Source organism: Pteropus medius, unplaced genomic scaffold (assembly GCF_902729225.1).
Source record: "Pteropus medius unplaced genomic scaffold, Ma_sr-lr_union100, whole genome shotgun sequence".
Classification (NCBI taxonomy): Eukaryota; Metazoa; Chordata; class Mammalia; order Chiroptera; family Pteropodidae; genus Pteropus; species Pteropus medius.
The window spans coordinates 37,422,116-37,443,036 of record NW_024344378.1 but is presented as its reverse complement, the minus strand read 5'-3'; the positions used below and the strand labels follow the sequence as shown (position 1 = coordinate 37,443,036).

The following is a 20,921-nucleotide window of genomic DNA, read 5'->3' as shown; positions in this document are numbered from 1 at the left end:
CTTATCAGGCTGTTTGCATGATTTTGAGATGTATTTTAATATTTGGTCTTTTTGTTCTAATCGTGACATGATAATTAGCATTAGATGAATAGGAGAGGGGAGGAACCATAATAATAAAAGGAAGAAGGTTAAAAGATGATACAGCCTTTTTGTGTGATTTCCTTTTAGGTCTGATGTTGTGGTCCTCTGTTTTTCGATCGCTAATCCCAATTCCCTAAATCACGTGAAAACCATGTGGTATCAGGAAATAAAGCACTTTTGCCCTCGCACACCTGTTGTCCTGGTCGGCTGCCAGCTAGATCTCCGTTATGCAGATCTTGAAGCTGTTAATCGAGCCAGACGCCCTTTAGCAAGGTAAGTGAAGGGACTCAGTGTTTTTTTCTATGCTAGCCAAATTAAAATTTAGAGGTAGCTGATGTCTCTAGAGCCTAGGATTCTGTTCCGTAGTGGTCCTGGGACCCCGTCAACCAGCCATATGCTTTCGGTTCGCTTATTTGTAATGAGAGGGTATGTCCTGAACCCTTCTCACGGTCACCATCACCTCTAAGGTAGAAATCCATTTTTCTAAATGGTCACCTAATGCTTCAAGTGAATTCTCTAATTATGACGTGGTGTGTGGAAAACTGCTTTGAAATGTGTAAAGTATTAGATAAAATGTTAGCTACTCCTAATGTCATTCTTGAAGTTATGATTATTATAATAAAGTTAGTATTTAGTGTAGTCTGTAACAATATTTGGCCTCAGGAACATCAGGTTCATACAAATACACATATCCAACTGCTTTTAATCTTCTCATTTTCCTTAATTCAACATCTGAGAGTATTTCATTCCAAGATTACAGTGTCCAGATTTTTAAAATCACATGGACCTATAGTTGCAAAACAACTACTCTGCTGTTTTTAAACACCTTTAGTGGTTATATTTTTAAAGCGTCACAAGTTTAAAACTCAACTCAAAGGATGATTTTTTTTTTGCCCTGTATAATTTGCAGATACCAAAGCGGGGCAGGGAGACAAATAAGACTTTTTTAAAAACCTATGCTCCCTCAATATTCCCTTTATAAAAATAATTTTATATGTGTTTCATGTTTAAGTACTTTTTTTTACTGGAGAGCATAGCTCTTTCAAAAATACTAATCTTAATACTTTCCTTCATTGTTTGCTATGGGCTTGTTACAACTTTTATGCTCTTACAGCACAAATAAATGGTACTTTGTTTCATAAAGGAGGTGATATTTTTCAAGTCAGTCTCAGAAACAAGGAGCACAAAATGCCCACAAGAGCAAACCTTGAAGTTAAACCTTCTTCTCTATATTTCCCTTCCGCCTTTGTAAAACCTTAGATTTTCCTGTTTTCAATCCAAGTCTTCAAATCCAAATTCTACCCCTAAAATTATCTTATTTCTCATAAAACCAGTACATGTCACACACATTACCTCTGGTCATGAAAACCAAATATTTATTTAGGAAGATCAGTTCCTGAGAATATGTCTCAGAATCAAGTATGCATTTGTGAAGAGGGCGAACAACAGATCACATCTTGCCTATGTTCCAGAATTCGTCTGTGTCTTTACCATGGTTGTTCTGTAATCACAGCACGATTCTGCTTACACTGCTTCCAAACATTTGGCCTGGGTTTGATTAGATTGTAAATCGGCCTTGTGTGTCAGCCTAAAGGATGTAGACTTTATTCCATGAGCTTTGTGGAACCAGAAGACACTTTTTTTTTTTTTTTTAAGAAAAGCAGCTAAGTCACACTTGTGTTATGTAAGGATTTTTCATGCAGCAGTGAGAACTGTAAGCTATAATGCGGAAAGCCTAAAGAAAGACCAGTTAAGAGGTTAATGCACTAGTCCAAGCAAAAGATGATAAGGTCTTGACTGAAGAAAGTGAAAGAGAAGGGGAATGATATGAAAGAAAATTCACAAATCTAATAAAGGGGATTTAACAAGCTGTTGGATGTATACCATTTAACTAGTCTAAAACTAGGGAGTTTTAGAGTCTAATTGCTTAGTAGAGGTTTCTCAGCAACTTGCAAATGTGACCTTAGGCAAATCTTTTAAACCAGGGGTCCCCAACCCCTGGGCCGCAGACTGGTACCAGTCTGTGGCCTGTTAAGAACCAGGCCACCCAGCAGGAGGTGAGAGGCCAGCAAGCGAGTGAAGCTTCACCTGTATTTGCAGCCACTCCCCAGCGCTAGCATCACCCCCTCAGCTCCACCTCAGATCATCAGGCATTTAGACTCTCATAGGAACACTGATCCCTGGTGCCAAAAAGGTTGGGGACCCCTGCTTTAAACTCTTCTTCAGTTTCTTCAGAATGTAGAATGAAAATAATACCAATAGGGTTACTGTGAGGTTCAAATGAGAAACTGAATATGGCTTCATTTTAAAGCTATAAAGCAAAATTTAAGTATAAGATGATGATGATGAAGATGAGGGTGTCATTAACGATAACAGCTAACATTTATGAAGCATAATGGGCTAGGTACTATGCTAAGCATATTATTTCATTTAAACCTCTCAATGGTTAAGATGTACGTACTCATTATTGCTATTCCACTTTAATAGATGGGAGAACTGGGGCTTAAAGAGGTTAAGTAACCTGCCCTGGATCAAATAGCTAGTAAATGGCTGATACCTGTGGTTACTATTGAAGGCTTTTTTTCCCTGCAGTCATAAGTCCTTTATATTTGAAAGATTTGAGGTTGGTAGATTTTTCAAGAGCCTTATTAAAAGCCTGAATAGGATTTTAAATGTATAATTTAATTAGGTACTTAGATAGACCCTGATTACCACTTTTTTCCTAAAATAAGGCCAATGATAACTTTTTAAATATTCATTTCAGGCCCATAAAGAGAGGGGATATTCTGCCCCCTGAAAAAGGCCGAGAGGTTGCAAAGGAACTTGGCATACCATACTATGAAACAAGCGTATTCGACCAGTTTGGAATCAAGGACGTGTTTGACAATGCAATTCGAGCAGCATTAATTTCCCGCCGGCACCTGCAGTTCTGGAAATCCCACTTAAAGAAAGTTCAGAAACCTTTACTTCAGGCACCATTCCTACCTCCAAAAGCCCCTCCGCCGGTCATCAAAGTTCCAGAGTGTCCTTCCTCGGGGACGAATGAAGCTGCCTGTTTACTGGACAGTCCTCTGTGCGCCGACGTCCTGTTTGTCCTTCAGGACCAGGAGCACATCTTTGCACACCGAATTTACCTCGCTACCTCCTCTTCTAAATTTTATGATCTTTTTTTAATGGAATGTGAAGAAACCCCAAATTGGAATGAAGGAGCTTGTGAGAAGGAGAGGCAGAGCAGGGATTTCCAGGGTCAGGAACTGAGCGTTGACTCAGAAGAGGAAAGGGAGGGGTGCACCCCAAGGATGCCTCAGGCCGATGAGTGGGAGTCCTCGAGCCAGAACCTGTCCCAACGGGAGACTCTGAAGCTGGAAGCTGAGGGCTTGGATCCGGGGATTCAGACTTTGTCAGGCTGGAGTAAGGGCTTCATTGACATGCACAAGGAAATGCAGGTCAATCCCGTCTCAAAGCGTGTGGGCCCCATGACTGTGGTCAGAATGGACTCATCGGTCCAGCCAGGCCCTTTCCGGACCCTGCTGCAGTTTCTTTATACGGGGCAACTGGATGAAAAGGAAAAGGATTTGGTGGGCCTGGCTCAGATCGCAGAGATCTTGGAGATGTTTGATTTGAGGATGATGGTGGAAAATATCATGAACAAAGAAGCCTTCATGAACCAGGAGATCACAAAAGCATTTCATGTCAGGAAGGCCAATCGGATAAAAGAGTGCCTCAGCAAGGGGACGTTCTCAGGTGAGCGGGTCCAAAGGCCAAGTCCTGGATACCTTTGGTTGTGTTTTATCAAACATTAGCCAGTCATGAGCAGGGGAAAGGATAACATGTATAAGTACTTATTTTTCCCATGTACTTAAGTTGCATGTAATTATTTAATTCCCATCAGACTTAAGGACTAAATATTATCTCTTTTATAGATGGGGAAACTGAGAGACAGAGAGGTTAGGTAACTTGTCCATGGTTACGCAAGTAGTAAATGGTAGAGCCAGGATTTGAACCCATGTTGTCCCCTAAAGTGCCATGGTATCACAATGCTTCCAAGGGTAGGTCAGGTTACCTCTGAGCCTGAGCCAGTCAGCTAGATGCTTACAATTCCCCTTCAGGATCCCTGCCCTGACCAAGTCTGTACTCCGCTGACCTTTCAGCACTTACCCATGACAAAAATCAGTGACCTCAGGTCCTGAGACCACTAAAATCCTTGAGGGAATTTTGGTGACTCTCTACCTTCCCATCAGGGGTGCTTTATCTCTTTCTACCCTCTCTCCTTTTTTGTTCTCACACTCCTTTCTATATTTTTCTTGTTTATTCCTTGTCTTTGATAACTATACCAGAAGTTGACCACAGCATCCTTACATAATTGCTTGAACACACTGGTGGGCTGTATCCAAGATGGGTTACAGACCCATGCTTGTACTTTACACACTTATACTATTTTCATTCTAAAGTTGTCCTTTGGGTATATATGTGTGTGTGGTTATAAAAATTTGGCTTCCTGACTTCTGTTTATTGGATACTTCTATTTTTATCTTTATCTTTCAAAATGTTTCTCATGGTAATATACATTTAGTAAGTAGTGACTGAGTCTGCTCATAAATTTTAAAGCTTATAAATAATATTTACTCTAAACATTGATCATCATAGTATAGAAGCAGTTTTGAAAGTTAATGGAAAAAAGTTACAAACCTAAAGCAAATTAAACAGTGGACCTTAAGTTGATGAAATCAGCCTCTCCTTACTACAGAAGCATAATGACCAAATACAGTATAGAAGCCTCAATTGAATTATGTTTAAGGGAAAAAAAATGGCTGTAAAATACAGTTTAGGGATAATTATAAATTTTTAAATATGAACTAGATAGTAAACGATATTAGGGAATTATTGTTATTATTCTTAGGAGCAATAATGGTATGGTTATCTAGGAACAGGTTCTTATTTTGAGAAAACTTTTAATAAAGTAGTTAGGAATGAAGTATGTTATCTTAAAAATGTCTACACATATATAAAAATGTATATATACACATATAGCTAAAGCAAACATGGTAACATATTAACAATGTAATACACGAGTTATCATTGTAGTATTCTTTCTACTATTCTGTAAATTTGAAATTGTTTATAATAGGGAGGGAAAAAAATTATTCCTTTCCTTTATGTTACTTTACGGTTCAGAGAATTGGTGTTGTGACCCTGTGTGTAATTTCAAATGCTTACTCCTTAATCCTTGGAGAACATAGAAGGAACTGGATGTGCCACGGGTGAGAGTTGACCCAAAATCAGTAAGTAAAGATATAGTAGAAAAAGTACAAGAGATGTAAATTGATGAATATAGGTGAAATCTCAGCAAGGCTGGCTCATGGTGGTGTTTCCTCAATCCTTGGGCAGATGTGACATTCAAATTGGAAGATGGAGCCATCAGTGCCCACAAACCACTGCTGATCTGTAGCTGCAAGTGGATGGCTGCCATGTTCGGGGGGTCATTTGTGGAAAGCACCAACAGTGAGGTACGTGCTTTCTAAAACGCCTAAGTGGTATCTTTATGAATGTGCGTGTATATTTATATAAAGCATTTTACTAGCCAGATGACTTCAATGCTTTAACTACTTCCATGAAATAGTTGCTTAGGCAGTGCTCCAATGTCAGGTCACCCTCTTCTTAATTCTGCAATTATAAGGAAACATTGTTTATTATTCACTTGTTATGTGTGAGCACCTAAGCGTTACATGTAGTATATACTTCTATCCCCACAGCTCTCCTGTAACCTAAAAACATGATCAGCTATACTTTTTAACAAATGTCACCAGACAAGATACTATCAAAAGCATATACGAGAGGGCAGAGCCTGTCTTCTAGAAGTTCGAGACAGCTCCGGCCCTAATCAGATGAGCCACCTCCTTGTACCTGGGTCTCCTCATCTGCAAGATTAGGGATGCACTAGATTGCCTTTGAAGTCCTCTTGAGCTACAAACACTCCCCAAGGCTCTGCCCTGATTTGCCTTCTCTGAGGATTTGTTAACGGTGGAGAAACAGTAATGGAGCAAATGGTTAAATGGTTACTCCTCTGAACATGCCCCTCAAAGGGCTTAGGTCTCGTGGAAGCCTCTGGGTTACTTGTGTTCGAAAAAGGGATATTCTTAGAGCAGAGCAAGCTGTATCTTGGACACCCCCTAGCTTCATCTTTTTACAAACTCCATTGGATAAGTAAGAAAAATTCCACTCAAGTACTTATAACTTTAGTATAGAGGTAAGCAAGCATTTTTGTTGAGTTTTGCAAGTATTTTTTGACCATCTTTAAAAAAAAAAAAAAGAAACATGGGGACACCCCATCAAGTTTATTGTCCTAAGAGGCTTGTTTTGCTCATCTCAGCACCTCTCCAAACTTTTAAAAGAAATACAGAAAACAATGGCTAACTTTTCAAAAGGGGCGCTCATACCAGAAATCTGAGCACTCCCATTGTGACCCAGAAGCCTGCATTTGCATCCCCAAGTAGAGAAGCAGAATTTTAGAATCACAAGCCAAGGATGGCCGGGGCTGAAGAGGTCACTAGGCCACCCTCTTGCTTCCAGAACAAACTGCAGCTGCTCCTAAACCAACTCCCAGCAAAAGGCTGTCTGTTGTTTGGGACAAAGATGTTGGAATTATCCTGACGACCTCTTCTGGTATGTCTACCAGCCTTTTTAAATCAGGAGGTTCTCACCTCTAACTAAATAAAGTCTTTCCTGTGCCATCAGAGGTGTTTCGGAGAATTGTTACTGAGTTGTGATCTACAGCTCATGAAGGCCACCCAGTGAAGGGACTGTGGGACTCAAATCCCAGCTCCTCCACATACGAGCTGTGTGGCCTTGGATGAGTGACAACTTTTCTGAGATTCAGTCTCCCCATCTGGAAAACATGATAATAGCCCATTGTGTGGTTGTGAAGTGTAAGAGTCAATACTTGCAAAGTACCTCATAGACATTAACATAAATGGTAGCTGTCACTAGTCTTATTTTGATGTCAGCAGTGTTGATGATATTCTTTGCCTCTTACTTCCAAAATAATGTGAGAAAACTACCGATGAATGAAATTTCATTCGAATGGCATTTCACCGACTTCAATAATCTCCAGAGATAAAGACCCCAAAGGCTTGCTTCTCTTATTTTTCTAGCTCACCGGAAAGGTGTGCTGATAGTGCTGCAGAGAGCCTGCAATTAACCCAGCAGAGAGAAGTTGATCAAGGTCAGGAACCCAAGCACAAAGGGATACTGTCAGAGCTGACCTCACAAATGCTAATCTCCTTTATCCCTTCCCAGAATGGACTGTAATTGTCTCCAGATTAAAATGTGCAGGAGACATGACCAAAACAAAAACTTGGCAGGGATGTGAATGTACACGTATACAGCTGATTAGTAGCCTCTCCTGGAGGAGGCCACCTGTTGAGCACTCCCCGCTAGAAAGACAAGATCACTCACCACTTAAAGCTGTGGCTAAGGCTAATAATAGCTAATAATACGTATGTATAGATTCAACTCAGCTCGAAAAAGAAAGACTATAGAAGCAAGCGACCAAAGGTCTGTGCCAAAATTCCTCTAGCCAATATATGAAGAATGCCATGAATGATTGACATTCCTGCCTTTTTCTGCTCCTTCTCTTTATTTCCAGTATAGCTTATAATAGTTATGTAGTTTTGAAGTCTAGTCTTATCTTGACCTTGGGCAAGTAACTGGTTCTCTCTAAACCTGTGTCCTCATCTACAAAGTGGGGATAACAAGAGAACCTTTTTCAAAGGGCAGGTAAGGCATGAGAGTACATGTGTAAAGCATCACATTTGGTGCCTAGAACATACAAATGCTTAAGGTGATAGCAACTATTCTCCTATAAGATTCTTGTTCAGTTCTTTCCAATGAGGAGTTAAAGACTTTTTTCCCCTGAAAGCTCTAATTTAAAGCCCCCAGTTCCCTTCCCAAACTTGCAGAGTATTGTAGAGGTGGTTATGGGCATAGGAAAGAGCACTCAACAGCTCAATAATGCTCCAGGGTTGATTTAGGCCCATATTTGCACTTGGGATTTGTCCTTTCTAGGCCACTTTTTAACTGTTTTGTCTTGTGAAAATCTGACTTCCCTCACAAAATTCAGCCTATTTTATTTTTGCATTAATAGAATTCACATGCATATCCAGAAAAGAATAAAATATGCCCATTGACGTTACTTTAACTTTTTTTTTGTCATTTAATATTTAAGAAGACACTATTTTACTTATGTGTTTCTCATTACTTTTAATATAGCAGTAAGCATAATTCTCTCCCCAGAGGTACTCAGCAAGTGGTTCATTAAAAATGCATGCCCGGGTTGTAGTAAGCAATGCTCTGGATCTAGAATATTTTCTCATTCTCTGGGAAACCATCTCTAATTATAAGCCTAATAGTCTGAGCTGATTTTTGCAATTAAAATTTTAAACCAAGTAAACTGGAATATGGGATGTCGTTTAGGATAGCATTATATCCTCTTTTATTACTTTTTTTTTAGTTACATCCAGCAAATATGATACAAAATTATTAATTCTATTTCTTATATAGCTTTATTTTATAATGTTTTTAAAAAGTTCTATAAAATTATCTCTCCATAGTTACACAGTTAATTATAAATGTTGAAATCACAGAAATAGGCTTTTTTAAAAAAATCAACCATGAGAAAAAAAAAATGTGTGCTCTGAAAGTGTTTTTAGTTTATTCTTATTTTCTGGTTACTTCTACAAGTGCCTAACATTATTTGCCAAAAAACCATAGCTTCAAAAAAAAATACTGGCATCATTAGCAGGAAGGAAGCAACAGATCACAAATAATTACAAATGTCAAAACAGTCCAAAGACATTGAGAATATTGGGGCAGGGCTGCTTGCTGGAATCTATCATCTCCTGCTACAAGAAATAATTTCTTTTTAATTTAGGATGTTCATTTTGCCATGACTTAGAACACACTATCACCAAAAACTGCTAAGGTAATCTGAATATTGTTGAAATTCATGATCTCAGTAAAGAAGAAAAAGCTTTAGATAGCTTCTATTCCAAATTCCTCCCATGTAACAGATGAGGAAACTGAAAGTCATAGAGGGTGAATGATTTTTCAAATGTCACACAACATTTTAGTGACATCCTTGGGTCTGCCCCAGCCTCTCGCCCTGTCCTATAAGCACTTATTTTCAGAAACAACAGACATTCTCATTTCTAAGAGAGCAGGTGTTCACAAGAAGCTCTGGGACTTTTCATATTTACAATCACTAACACTTCATAGCACTTAGCACTTTGTAAAATGTACACTGTACTTTCACTATCAGAATTATTCAAATTTTAAAGTTTCACAACTTAATTAACCTTCAGTTATCTAGAAAATTGTACTAATCCAAACACCATTCTAGAGAAATGGAATTTTGCCATATGCTTATACACACAGAATCAAGTTTATGTGCATGTCTGTATAAGATAAATGCATGTGTACATAAACATAGATATAGGTAAGCATACACACAAGTACAATCAGTATTAGATTCACTGCAATAGCAATTAACTACAATACAGTGGCTTTATTATTTTAAAAAAGCATTAGTAGTAACTTCTACTTGCCAAATTCTATTGCAGAGTTTGTGCTAGAAACTTGAAATGGTCACGCTTATGAAATCATTGATGATAATAATCCATGCACCCTATTTACAGAATTATAATTGTTTTTACTGACTCCAATTGAAGCAGGGGGGTAATTTTCTTAATATTTCTAGGAATTTTTCTGGGCCTTTCCTTTGACAGATCAAGGCCAAGCCCTGTCTGAAAGGATATGTCCTCCCTGAGGTGGCTGATGGCTGTGCAGGAGAATAATATAGAAGGTTCCTACAACTTAAACAGTTCTGGAACCACACCATTAGAATGCATTGGCCATGAGCTCTGTATGTAACGTACACATGTATGTGCGTGCGTGTGTGTGTGTGTGTATCGAGAGAGAGAGATTAGCCGTATAATATAGATATAATCATATGTAACTATAGATGCATATCTTTATATGCTATATAGCAATTTATTAAGTATCAGAATTAAGAAGTTTAAGTCTACGGCCATGCCTCCCTGAACATACCTGATCTTGTCTGATCTCAGAAGCTAAGAAGGGTCGGGATTGGTTAGTACTTGGATGGGAGACCACTTGGGGAGGAGGATGCTGGGAGCTGTAGGCAGTGGGAGAGTGACGAGAGGCGGGGAATTTATGCCTACTTCTGCTTTTTGAATTTAGACATATAACATAGATGTAATCATATATAATTATAGATGCATATCTTTATATGCTGTATAGTGGTTTATTAAGTATCAGAATTAAGAAGTTTATAACTACTCATCCTTTTAAACTTAGAAATCTAATTCTTAAAAACTGTTAATGAAATATGGTGCTTTATTGTACTGTAACCTAAACATTGCCACAAAGGATTTTTAATGCTACACAGACGTTCTGAACATAGACTTTAGAATTATACTCCCTGGGTTCCAATCCCAGTCGCTTACTAGCTCTATGACCTTGGATATGAAACTTAACCTCCCTGAAACTCAATTTCCTTATCTGTAAAACGGTAAAAATACTCGTCTCTTCTTCCTAAGATCAAATTAGATAATGCATGTGGAAAGGTTAGCACAGTATCTTGTGCATAGGAGGTCTTCAACTAAGTTTAATTTTTGTAATCATTATCATTCCAATAGTAAACACCAGTGGCACCTTTCTATACTACACCAGGGCCCACTTCATGGAGTTAGAGACCTACAATAAAGAGTAGCTGCTGTACGGTATACATCTGCATTGATCCATGCCCAGCCATCCAGAACTCCCAGGCTCTCTAGAAAACTCCAGCATGTATTTATAAGGACAGCTCAAGGGAGAAGATTAGGGGAATCCTACAGGGAGAGTTCACCATACCCAACCCAACTATTCTCCCAGAAGTTCCAGGCAAGGATTTCTCTGGAGTCTCTCTATCTACCGATACCTGATAATGTTCCAGTAGTTCTGAATCTATGTGGTTTTGTGCCACAGGAAAAATAATTAAGTGTGTATATCATATTAGCATACATTGATAGAATGTTGAGATCAAGTCAGTCACTATGGCACGTGGGGTAGTTGCATATCCTCTGTTTTGACATCTTAGAGAGCTGGGCTCTATCGTGTGTCAGCAACAGTGTGGTTTGCCTCCCCCCGCAACACCTGTCATGTTGCTAGGAAATTTCTTTCCCCACAATAGAGTATTATAAGGTAGCTGGCAAAGAGGGCCCATAATGTCGTCATACATTTACAGCCCATTTGTCTGATTTATAAGTCCAAATAGTCATTTAAAAATTCCAAATCAGGCTTTGTCAGGCAGCCCCACTCTTTTGTCACCTACAAATCAAACTGTTATGTTTAAAGCCATAAATAGTGAATGACTTCCATACACAGCATCAAAGCAGGTGTTCCAGACTTGCCAATATCGAATCATAAGTTGGGATATTCATAAGAAGCGTAGCCTGAAAATGTGCCCACTGCTTTCTTCATCAGAACTTAGCTTTTCAAATAACCTTTCAGGTGTACCTCCCAAACATAAACAAGATGTCAATGCAGGCGGTTCTGGATTATCTCTATACCAAGCAGTTGTCACCTAACTTGGACCTGGACCCACTGGAATTAATTGCCTTGGCAAACAGATTTTGCCTGCCACACTTGGTTGCACTTGCAGGTAAGACTGATGACTCGGGGCCATGCAGTTTCTGACTGTCATGTTTATCAAAATTACATTTAAACAAAAATAAGATTTCCAAGGACTAAAAATCAATTTTTTACCACCCACTATAGGACTGTTTTGTATAGGATGATGTGAACTGGTCAAATATATCAGATGGCCCAATTCAATTCAACAGATATTTCTTAAGCACCTTCTTTGTGGTAGGCCCCATTCGGTAATACAAATATAAAGTCGGGTAATGCATGGCCCCTGCCCTCCATGCCCATGCTCTCTGCCTCATTTGTGGACCATGGAATTTGAAGTAAAAGTATTGTGTCTGTGTTATCCCCATTACATGTGTTCAGACACAGTCTTTAAGAAAAAGGTAGTAGGAGGTTAAGTGGTTAAGAACATGGCCTACACAGATTACTCTGGTTGAGATTTTGACTCCACCATTTACTGACGATGACTTCATAGTTGACTTAACCGCTCTGTGTCTCAGCTTTCATTCTCTTTAAAATGGAGATAATATTATTCTGCCATATGAAGATTAAAGAGTTAAGATATATATTATACATAAAATATATGTATATATATGTGTGTGTGTATGTGAGATGGATATAGAGACTATATATATATATGTATATGTAGTCCTAGAACAGTGTCTGGCACCTAGTCAGCATTACATAAGTGGTTTTCTTTAAGCTATTTTAGAAAATGTTCTGACATTGTCAAGATCATTTTAGGAGAAAGAAAAAAAAGGGAGACAGCTTAGCTTCACAAAATCTTATTTCTAGATTTGTTCAGTTGGTAAGCTGAAGCAGGTCTAAATAGGATATATGCATTCTAATACCTTTTTCTTAAATTTAAACCTTCAGGTTCGTGCACCATTGATGTCAGTTAGCTATCTGGTTGTTTATCGCTACATATAGTTGATTCCTGTTAACCATGAAAGCAGAGATAGTGCCTGTTTTGTTCACTGGCCTATCCTCTGCACACAGAAAAGTGCCTGAGCATACATATCAGGTTCTCAACAAATATTTGTTGAATCATTAAGTGAATGAAAATGAATGTATAAACAAACCAACTAGTCATATCTGTGCTTGACTCTGGCAATGTCTTTAGAAAAAAAAAAAAAAGATTTATTTCTCCAGGTTTCTACTACATTCCACCAACAGGAGATCAGAATCCTCCCCTAATCTTCTCCTTCCCCAATTAGATAGCAAGACATAGTTGAAGCATGCTATGTGATTTTTTTTTTAAATACTGTTTTTAACCAATACACCTGAAGACATAGATCCAAATGAGTGTATACTGCTTTTTAAATAGTAAATCCAGAAGGCCACAATGGGCAATTCCTTTTTTCAGACCGTTTGACTGTTTAGTTTTTACTTAAATAGTAAGTATGGTGATGACAATAGGACTGATTTCTCCACCAGAGAAACTGACCAACAAAACTTTGCATAGACTACAGACTTCTCTGTATGTTCACTTTTGTTATTAAATGTTGCTGTAACCGTTATAAATATTTAAAATATGGTTTCCTAAGACAAGTCCTTTAGTCATCGATAGTGTTTGGTGTATACTGTGCAGTCTAAGTATAGCATGTTTAAGAATCAGGTTTCTGGGGTGAAAATGCTTTGCAAGCCAAAGTGTTGAATGAATATTGAGAAATACTGCAGTTACCTAAAATTGAAAAGCCCAATGACTTCTCTGGGAAATTTAATTCTAAACAGCTCTTTGTCAATCCAACTGAATAAGAGTGTGCCAAAGAAACTTTTCAAATCTAGATACCTTATTGACTAGAGACATGTCGACTAACAAGTAGGTAGAGCCAGAGCAGGAAGTAAGCATGACTTGGACAATATATTAGATCAGAAAAGCAGACGTAATGATATAGAGATTTAAAATAAAATAAAATAATAAAATAAAATAAGAATACAGCAACATCAAGGAGCTAGAAATGCAGGGCCTAGACTACCCATGCATGTGAATCCTAGAGGCAGATGACAGCTCAAACGGAGGCAAGACAGCTCAGTTCCAGAACCACAATTTAAATTCAGCTTAGAAGCCTTGGTCACAGACCCCAAGCAGAAATGGCTTTCCCAACTGGATTTTTGTTCCTTCTGGCTAACAGTCTCTCAGCTTATCAGAATTTGAGAGGTTGAACAATACATTGCCCATCTGCAGCTGTTGAGATAGACATATGCATTCACATTTTTAATTCCCCATATGGATTCATTCCTGTTACTCAGTCTCTCTACTATCAGAATATTGAGATTTGCAGTGAGGTGCGGGGGGAAATGGTCAAATAGGAAGGTACTAGAGAGTTTAGAGGATTCTAAGAAGGTACTGGACTGTCTAGAGCTGCACTGTCCAATAGAACTTTCTGCAATGATGGAAACATCCTGTGTCTGCCTCATCCAATACACATGTGGCTATTGAGTATTTAAAAGTTGCTAGTGTGGCTAAGGACCTGAATTTTTTATTTTATTTTATTTTATTTTATTTAAGCTTAAATTAATTTAAGTTTAAGTCATGTCACATGGCCAGTAGTTACTATACTGGACAGTAAAGATCTGGAGGACACTGGCTATTTCAGAAGTGCTAACAAGCATCCCCAGAGTCATCACTGCAATGAATGGAGACCAAAACTCTCACGTACTGAAAGGCCTGAGATTCAATTCAGATGGCTGCCAGAGCTGTGTCCCATACTTTCTCCCTTCTTAGGTAGCCCCAGCCTAGACCCTCCAGGCAAGATGTCTGGCTTACAGAAAATGGTTTAACTTGCTCCTGTTCCCTCTCTTCTCCAGAGCAGCATGCTGTTCAGGAGCTGACCAAGGCTGCTATGAGTGGCGTGGGCATTGATGAAGAAGTGCTCTCATATTTGGAGTTGGCCCAGGTTTGTAACAATTTGCTTTTTACCTTTTAAGTGTGTTCAACTAGTTCATTTAATGCTGATAAAACATTCCACTGTTGCATCTGTCTAAATAAAGATGTCACCACTGAGTCACAGAGGCCCCCCCACGTACACTGAGAAGATCTGAGAGTTTTACATTTCATGCACCATTCACCCTGCTGGGCTTCATTTGAAAAAACAACAAGGACCTCACCCCCACACCAGCCCCATCGTCCCCTGAGGCACCAGCTTCACATGTGGGAGAGCAACTCTGGGCTTGCTAGGAAAAGGTTTTGACTCTCCTTTTTTAAATTCTTGGACATGTATTGGCCAATATCAGACAGTTTCTAGAATTCCATGAAGTCCCATTAGGCTGCACATCTCACTGAAGCTCTACTGGGGTTTTCTAAAATCAGTATTGGTTGATATTGATATTGTGATTCTCTAATCCCAATATACACTTGCACTCTTCTACAGAGGGTCCGAAATCCAGCTTCGGCTTTGTAACTGAACAACTTATTCGAGGCGCAAAGCTAAACTCTGCCTCAGTTTCCTCATCCATAAGAAATAGGAATGGTAGTTCATACCTGATCAACCTTATAGATTATTTTGAGAATCAAGTGAGAGAGAATGTTCAAGAAAGAGCACTGAAGAGTGGAAGCCCTCTCATAATCCAAGGCACGTATGTGAGATTATCCAGTCCCTGGCGTAGACTTACTGACAATGAGATTACACTCTGAAGAAACTAAGAATAAATTCTTCAGTCTTTGACCTGTTGGTTTTGGCTTTCTTTGTTCCCTCTCTCAGTTAGGGCAGTGGTTTACTAAGTCTTACATTAGACAATTTAAATCGATATTTCTCAATCAAGGAAGAGGAGGCGCTTTCAGGGAGAGCGAGGCACACAGCAGGTATAACTCAGGCCATTCCAACTGTAGCCATAGGAGATGGCGCCGATTCAAAAGGGAAAAGGTAGACTAGGACTTTACAATAACCTGTTCAGTCTGACTTGACATTCAATCAGTATTTATTTTCTCTCCATGTACCAGGCACTGCCCTAGACAAAAGGGCATGCAGATTCAAACAGTAGATTCTCTGCCCTTGGGGCAATTAGAGGCAAGTGAGAGAAATAGACACGAGCACCAGTTAGTAAAATCCAATGTGAAAAACAACCTAAGAGAGGTTACAATAAAACTATGAGCAGACATCAATTGCATAGGATCAGCAAGCCCCCATCAAAACTGGTTGTCCACACTTGGAATTTGGGGTCTTTTGAAAGAGGCCTGGGGGATAGTTTGTGACTTGTGCTCTGTCCAGTAAGTATTCCTCCTAGAGAAAATGAAATGACCCAGAATTTTATATAGGACCAGTCTTCTTGAGGTAATCATTTGCAGTTGTGTCTGTTTGTTTGCTCTGTGTTCCAGCCCTATCCCTCCCCCACATATACATTTGCAAGGAAATAATATTACTGCTAAGTGCTAACAGGCCTTGGGAGAAAGAGTTTAGGCTGGAGTCTCCCATATATCTTAGCTCAGTCATTAGACCCTAAAACAGTAGAGTACTGCTAAGTATTTAACAACGAGCTTAGGGACAAGTCGGCCCCTGATCTGTTGCATTCTACAATGCCCATGGTATAAGTTTTCCACCTGGCCAATTTTAACGTGAAGTCTCTGAACTCAGAGTAGGGAAGAAATATGCACAATTGACTTTCTTGAGCAAGTACAAGCCAAATCCAGTACACCACTACCCTAATCCTACTTTCATAAAGAAATCTAATATCAAGAAAAATTGGAAGCACCAGCCAAAATCATTTATGGCATTGGGGTTGTGATTTTCAGAGAGTTTCTTGAGTTAGTTTCTAAGGACTCTGGCTTTTCTCTTGGCCTCCATCCAGGGCGATATGGGCCCCAGAAGAAACCAGCCTGTAGGTTTCAGAGTTTCTCTTGATCCAAGAAACTTCAAGAACACTACACACAAGAATGAATGTCTGAGAAAGGGTATAAACAAAAAGAGTGAGGGATGGGAGGAGACCTGCGGAATTTGGGGGAGAATGGGGGCGAGTTGATATTAAGCGTCAGGTCTTTTTCAGTCATAGCTACCTTAGTGCCACCTCCCTGAGCACCTGCTCAGAAAGGAGGGGTGGGGTGTTCAGATCCTTTCCACCCTGCCCACACTGCCTGCTCTTCTTATGTAACCAAAGGACAGGTATAGGACAGTCACACATTCTGCAGTCTCCTCTTTCAGATCTTTGGCCCCAGCAAGCTGAGCTCTGACATGCGACACGGAGTATTGCGTTGCCCGGGCTTCCTTAAACGGAGATGACATCGCTACTTTCTGCTTGCTGTTGGCTGATGCCTTCCAGAGGCCACGGTCACTTATCACTAGAGGGCCAGGTGGTGGGGGAGAGGGAAAGGGCAAGGCATACTTTAAACTCCTGATCTGATACAGTGATTACTTTTGGTGCACTTATCACGAGGAATAAGGGAGGGGTGTGCCAAATGCTATACTTGGCTGGAATAAGAACCATCCAACTTTAGAAAATAGAGTCTGACCCACTTTTGGTCACTTCCCTGCAGTTTCACAATGCCCACCAGTTGGCCGCCTGGTGTTTGCACCACATCTGCACCAACTACAACAGTGTTTGTTCCAAGTTCCGCAAGGAAATCAAATCGAAATCTGCAGGTGAGACTGTGGGGTCCCCATTCATCCAAATCTTATCACCTCTGAAGTGTTTACTCTCTTTTCCCTTGAGAAGGAATGGGGAGCAAGCGGCTCATCAAGAGGTCCCGATGACTAGCTGCTGGTCACGTTTATGTGATATGACATAGGGATTATAGATTGGAAATTATCTCTGGAGAACTTCATGCTTGGGTGTTTAGGTAGAGTGGGGTTCAGGGGGACATGCTGCAGAGCATGCTGAAGTTGTCAGCGCAACCTTGTCTAGGGAGGCAGCCTTCAGGGCAAGCTTATACTCTAAATCAAGTGGTCCTGGGTTCAGGTTCTCTGTGCCCACATATATGACTTTAGGGCAAGTGATTCTACCTCTCGTGACTTCAGTGTCACAGTCGGTAAATGGTCCTAATCATAGTCCCTGCGCATCTGATTGTTGAGAGGGTATGTATGTTAATCATATACGTGAAGCTTTAAACACAGAACCTAGCACATAGAAGCAATCAATGAACAACAAGATCAGTCACCCTTTTTCTTCACCAGACAACCAGGAATACTTTGAGCGCCACCGCTGGCCCCCTGTGTGGTACCTGAAGGAAGAAGACCATTACCAGCGCGTGAAACGGGAACGAGAGAAGGAAGATATTGCACTAAATAAACATCACTCGAGACGAAAGTGGTGCTTCTGGAATTCATCTCCAGCAGTCGCCTGAGGAGGAAGAAAAAAAAAAATCAGTAATCCAACACACCACTTTTAAAAGCACTACTATAAAATTAGTCTTATTATTAGAGATAAGATGTAGTTCAGGTTTCAGGCACTGATCTTCCTCCACGTTTGTGCATTTATCTTTGTTAGGATCAAAGCACAAGCTCACGATCAATGAGCCTGGATAAAAAGGGAAGCTGACGCTCACTGCATTCCTTAAACTTATATGTATATTTTTTGTTAGAAGGCTTAATAAACTTTAGTCCATTATTTTGGGTTTTTTTATACAAAGGAAAAAAATCCAGCTTTCATGTTTCAAATTCCAAATTGGAAAATATTTTTATATGGTCTCTTGTATTTTGTTGAAATGAAAATACTATGTATTACTTTATTTTACAGGCCACAAATTAACCATGAAGACGCCCTGTGATTCTCTGCCCACATGACCACAGAGCATTACTACATAATTAGAGGGTTATCCTTTTGTTGTGAACTAAAGGGTTGGAATGAAATTCCCCAAAGTGCAAGTTAGAGAGTGTTTAATCTTTGTTCTGCTGAATAACACTGGTATAATTACCAAGTCAACTCCAAGAAAGTGTATTTACAATATTTGCCGTGTAAGTGCTAGTAATTATATGGTTATATGTGCCATGTAAAATATAGTGATATCCAATCTTCTGTTGTTTAAAATGTCTAGATTCAAGAGGATAATCTTTATAATCATTAGAAGGGCTTATTAAATCCCAGCATTATTCAGGGCAAACTCACTGGTGGACCTGAATACAAAAGATAGCGTAAGAGTGTTGGTGTTTGGATTGCTGTATTAGGGTGTATGTCTCTCAGTATTCTGTGATCTCGCCATGCTTCTGCATGCGGATTCTCTACTGACTTGAATGGAGTTGGGTCAGGACAAGGGTCCCCGAACTCTGTCCCACTGTCTGCAGGCTTGTCACATCTCACCACCAGAAACAAGCTTCCTCAGGTCTCTCACCTGCAGCCAACTTCACTTTGTGAGACACATATTTTTAACTCTTCCCAGGGAAAATCCATGTCGCTGCAGAAGTAGGCCAAGGCAGACTACCCACCCCTGCTGAAATTCAGTGGGGCCTGTGAAGGCACAAAGCTGGAGGCTGGGTCTTCTGGGGTCCTTGCATTTTCCAGTGCAGACAAGAATCTTATTCCAAGAGTCTAGGAAATGGTGCTATTGTGAGTTCGATCTGACCCTTTGTCATTCTGAGTTTTCAGTGTTAAAATAGAAAGTATTGAGCAGGGGAGTTCTCAAGAGGCAGTCAATCATTGCTTCTCTATAAATTAAAATGTTACAGCATTCATACGCAGCATTTTAAGGCCGCAACTCTACATCTACCATGGGTTGTATGGTGGGGGCTTGGGCTTATTCTGTTGGGAGGTGAATTTACTGATGCTAGAAGCTATGGATTTTTGTGTTGTTTTTTTTTTCTTTTCTTCCAGCTTTCGGAAGTTGGAAAAGAGACAGCTGAGTCCAAACTCCATTGTTGACCATCATATATATTTGAAAGTCTATCCAGATTATAGATGGGTATTTATTAGTGATAGTGGAAACATACCAGATAAGAATTTGGAGAGTCCCAGAAATGCATCACCCTCTCATGACAAGGGAGGGGGACAATAGAGTAGGAATAGATGGTTGTAAGTGCATCTACTTTAATTTTTTGTCAATAGGATTGTCAATCATTATGGAAGGAGAAAGGAGACAGAATGAGAGGATAAATATCAAGACCAAGACTCAGGAAGAATAGGCATATATCCCATCATAAAATGGCAAAGGTTGAGTTTTCAATGTGTAGTCAGAGTTGAATTTATACAACCAAAGCTCCCATTTGATTGTAATCTTGCCAAAATGTCATGGATGTATAAATGAACCTGGGGTATAAGCAATAATATCCACTAGTGTTTGTTATCAGCTACTGTAACCAAGTGGCTGGTTCATTTGGTTGATGCTGATTATGGCCTTTAACCATGGTGGTTTGTGTTTTTTATTTCACAAAAAAAAAAAAAAAAAGCCAATAAAATTGTTTAGCTATAAAATTACTTGACTTGTTTTTAAGGACTACAATCATTATCATGCATGTAACGTTAATAGCTTTTTTAAAAACTTTCAAAACTTTAAAGGTGCTTGTGTGTGCTCCAGCAACAAGGCAGCTTGAATGACTGTCATCTTTGTTTTCGGTGTTGCCAGCGGAGATTCCAGCACTGCGGTGTAAATGAGGGGTCTGGTTCTTTGCTCTTGGCTAATACCATTATGTCACTAGACATAGTACAGCTTTGGGAAAACAACAGAAATGTCTCTACCCTAATATGGGTTTGGGCAATCTGCCGCAATCAAGTGAAAGGTTGCATTGGTGGGCTTATGGATATCAGTCTTTTCTTCAGAAGCACATCTGAGAAAGACTTTGGGAAAATGTGTTAACAATTTCTGGACTTCTAGGTGGTGTAATGTTTACCCAAGCCCAGATGGAAGAAGAGTCTCCAATGAGATCCCGTAAAGGGATGTTCTGAGTGGCAAATTTCCCATAACTACATGGAAAGGAGTTGACAACTATAAAAATAACTGCAGAAAGAAGACAGTGAGGTTCCCAATCATTCCCATACCTTTTTAAAGTGGGTGGTCCAGATCATGGCACCTTTTACATAATGCACACCAGTGGAGTCTTACCTATAGAAAGTCTTAGTCTAACTTTTTCTTAGGGCAATGCCTCGCAAATCATCAAGGCTCTCAACAACCCTATATTGGCATTATAGGAACCACAAATCCAACTTTGGAGGTAACTCAAGTATTTTCATTATGGACATTCAAGAGCAAGAATCCAGTATTTCTAAGAATT

General features: G+C 39.6%; 1 protein-coding gene across 4 annotated transcripts in view; it reads left to right on the top strand.

The window, feature by feature from the left end:
* Positions 1–20,098, top strand: part of RHOBTB1 (Rho related BTB domain containing 1) — a 61,587-nt gene extending 41,489 nt beyond the window's left edge. For all 4 annotated transcript variants that reach the window (XM_039871895.1, XM_039871898.1, XM_039871897.1 and 1 more), the window contains 7 exons: positions 169–354; positions 2,846–3,825; positions 5,470–5,588; positions 11,650–11,800; positions 14,599–14,687; positions 17,258–17,363; positions 17,895–20,098. In XM_039871895.1, coding sequence (XP_039727829.1) covers positions 169–354; positions 2,846–3,825; positions 5,470–5,588; positions 11,650–11,800; positions 14,599–14,687; positions 17,258–17,363; positions 17,895–18,064 — 1,801 coding nt within the window. In that variant the 3' untranslated portion in view covers positions 18,065–20,098. The remainder of the gene's footprint in view (positions 1–168; positions 355–2,845; positions 3,826–5,469; positions 5,589–11,649; positions 11,801–14,598; positions 14,688–17,257; positions 17,364–17,894) is intronic.
* Positions 20,099–20,921: the final 823 nt, after the last annotated feature.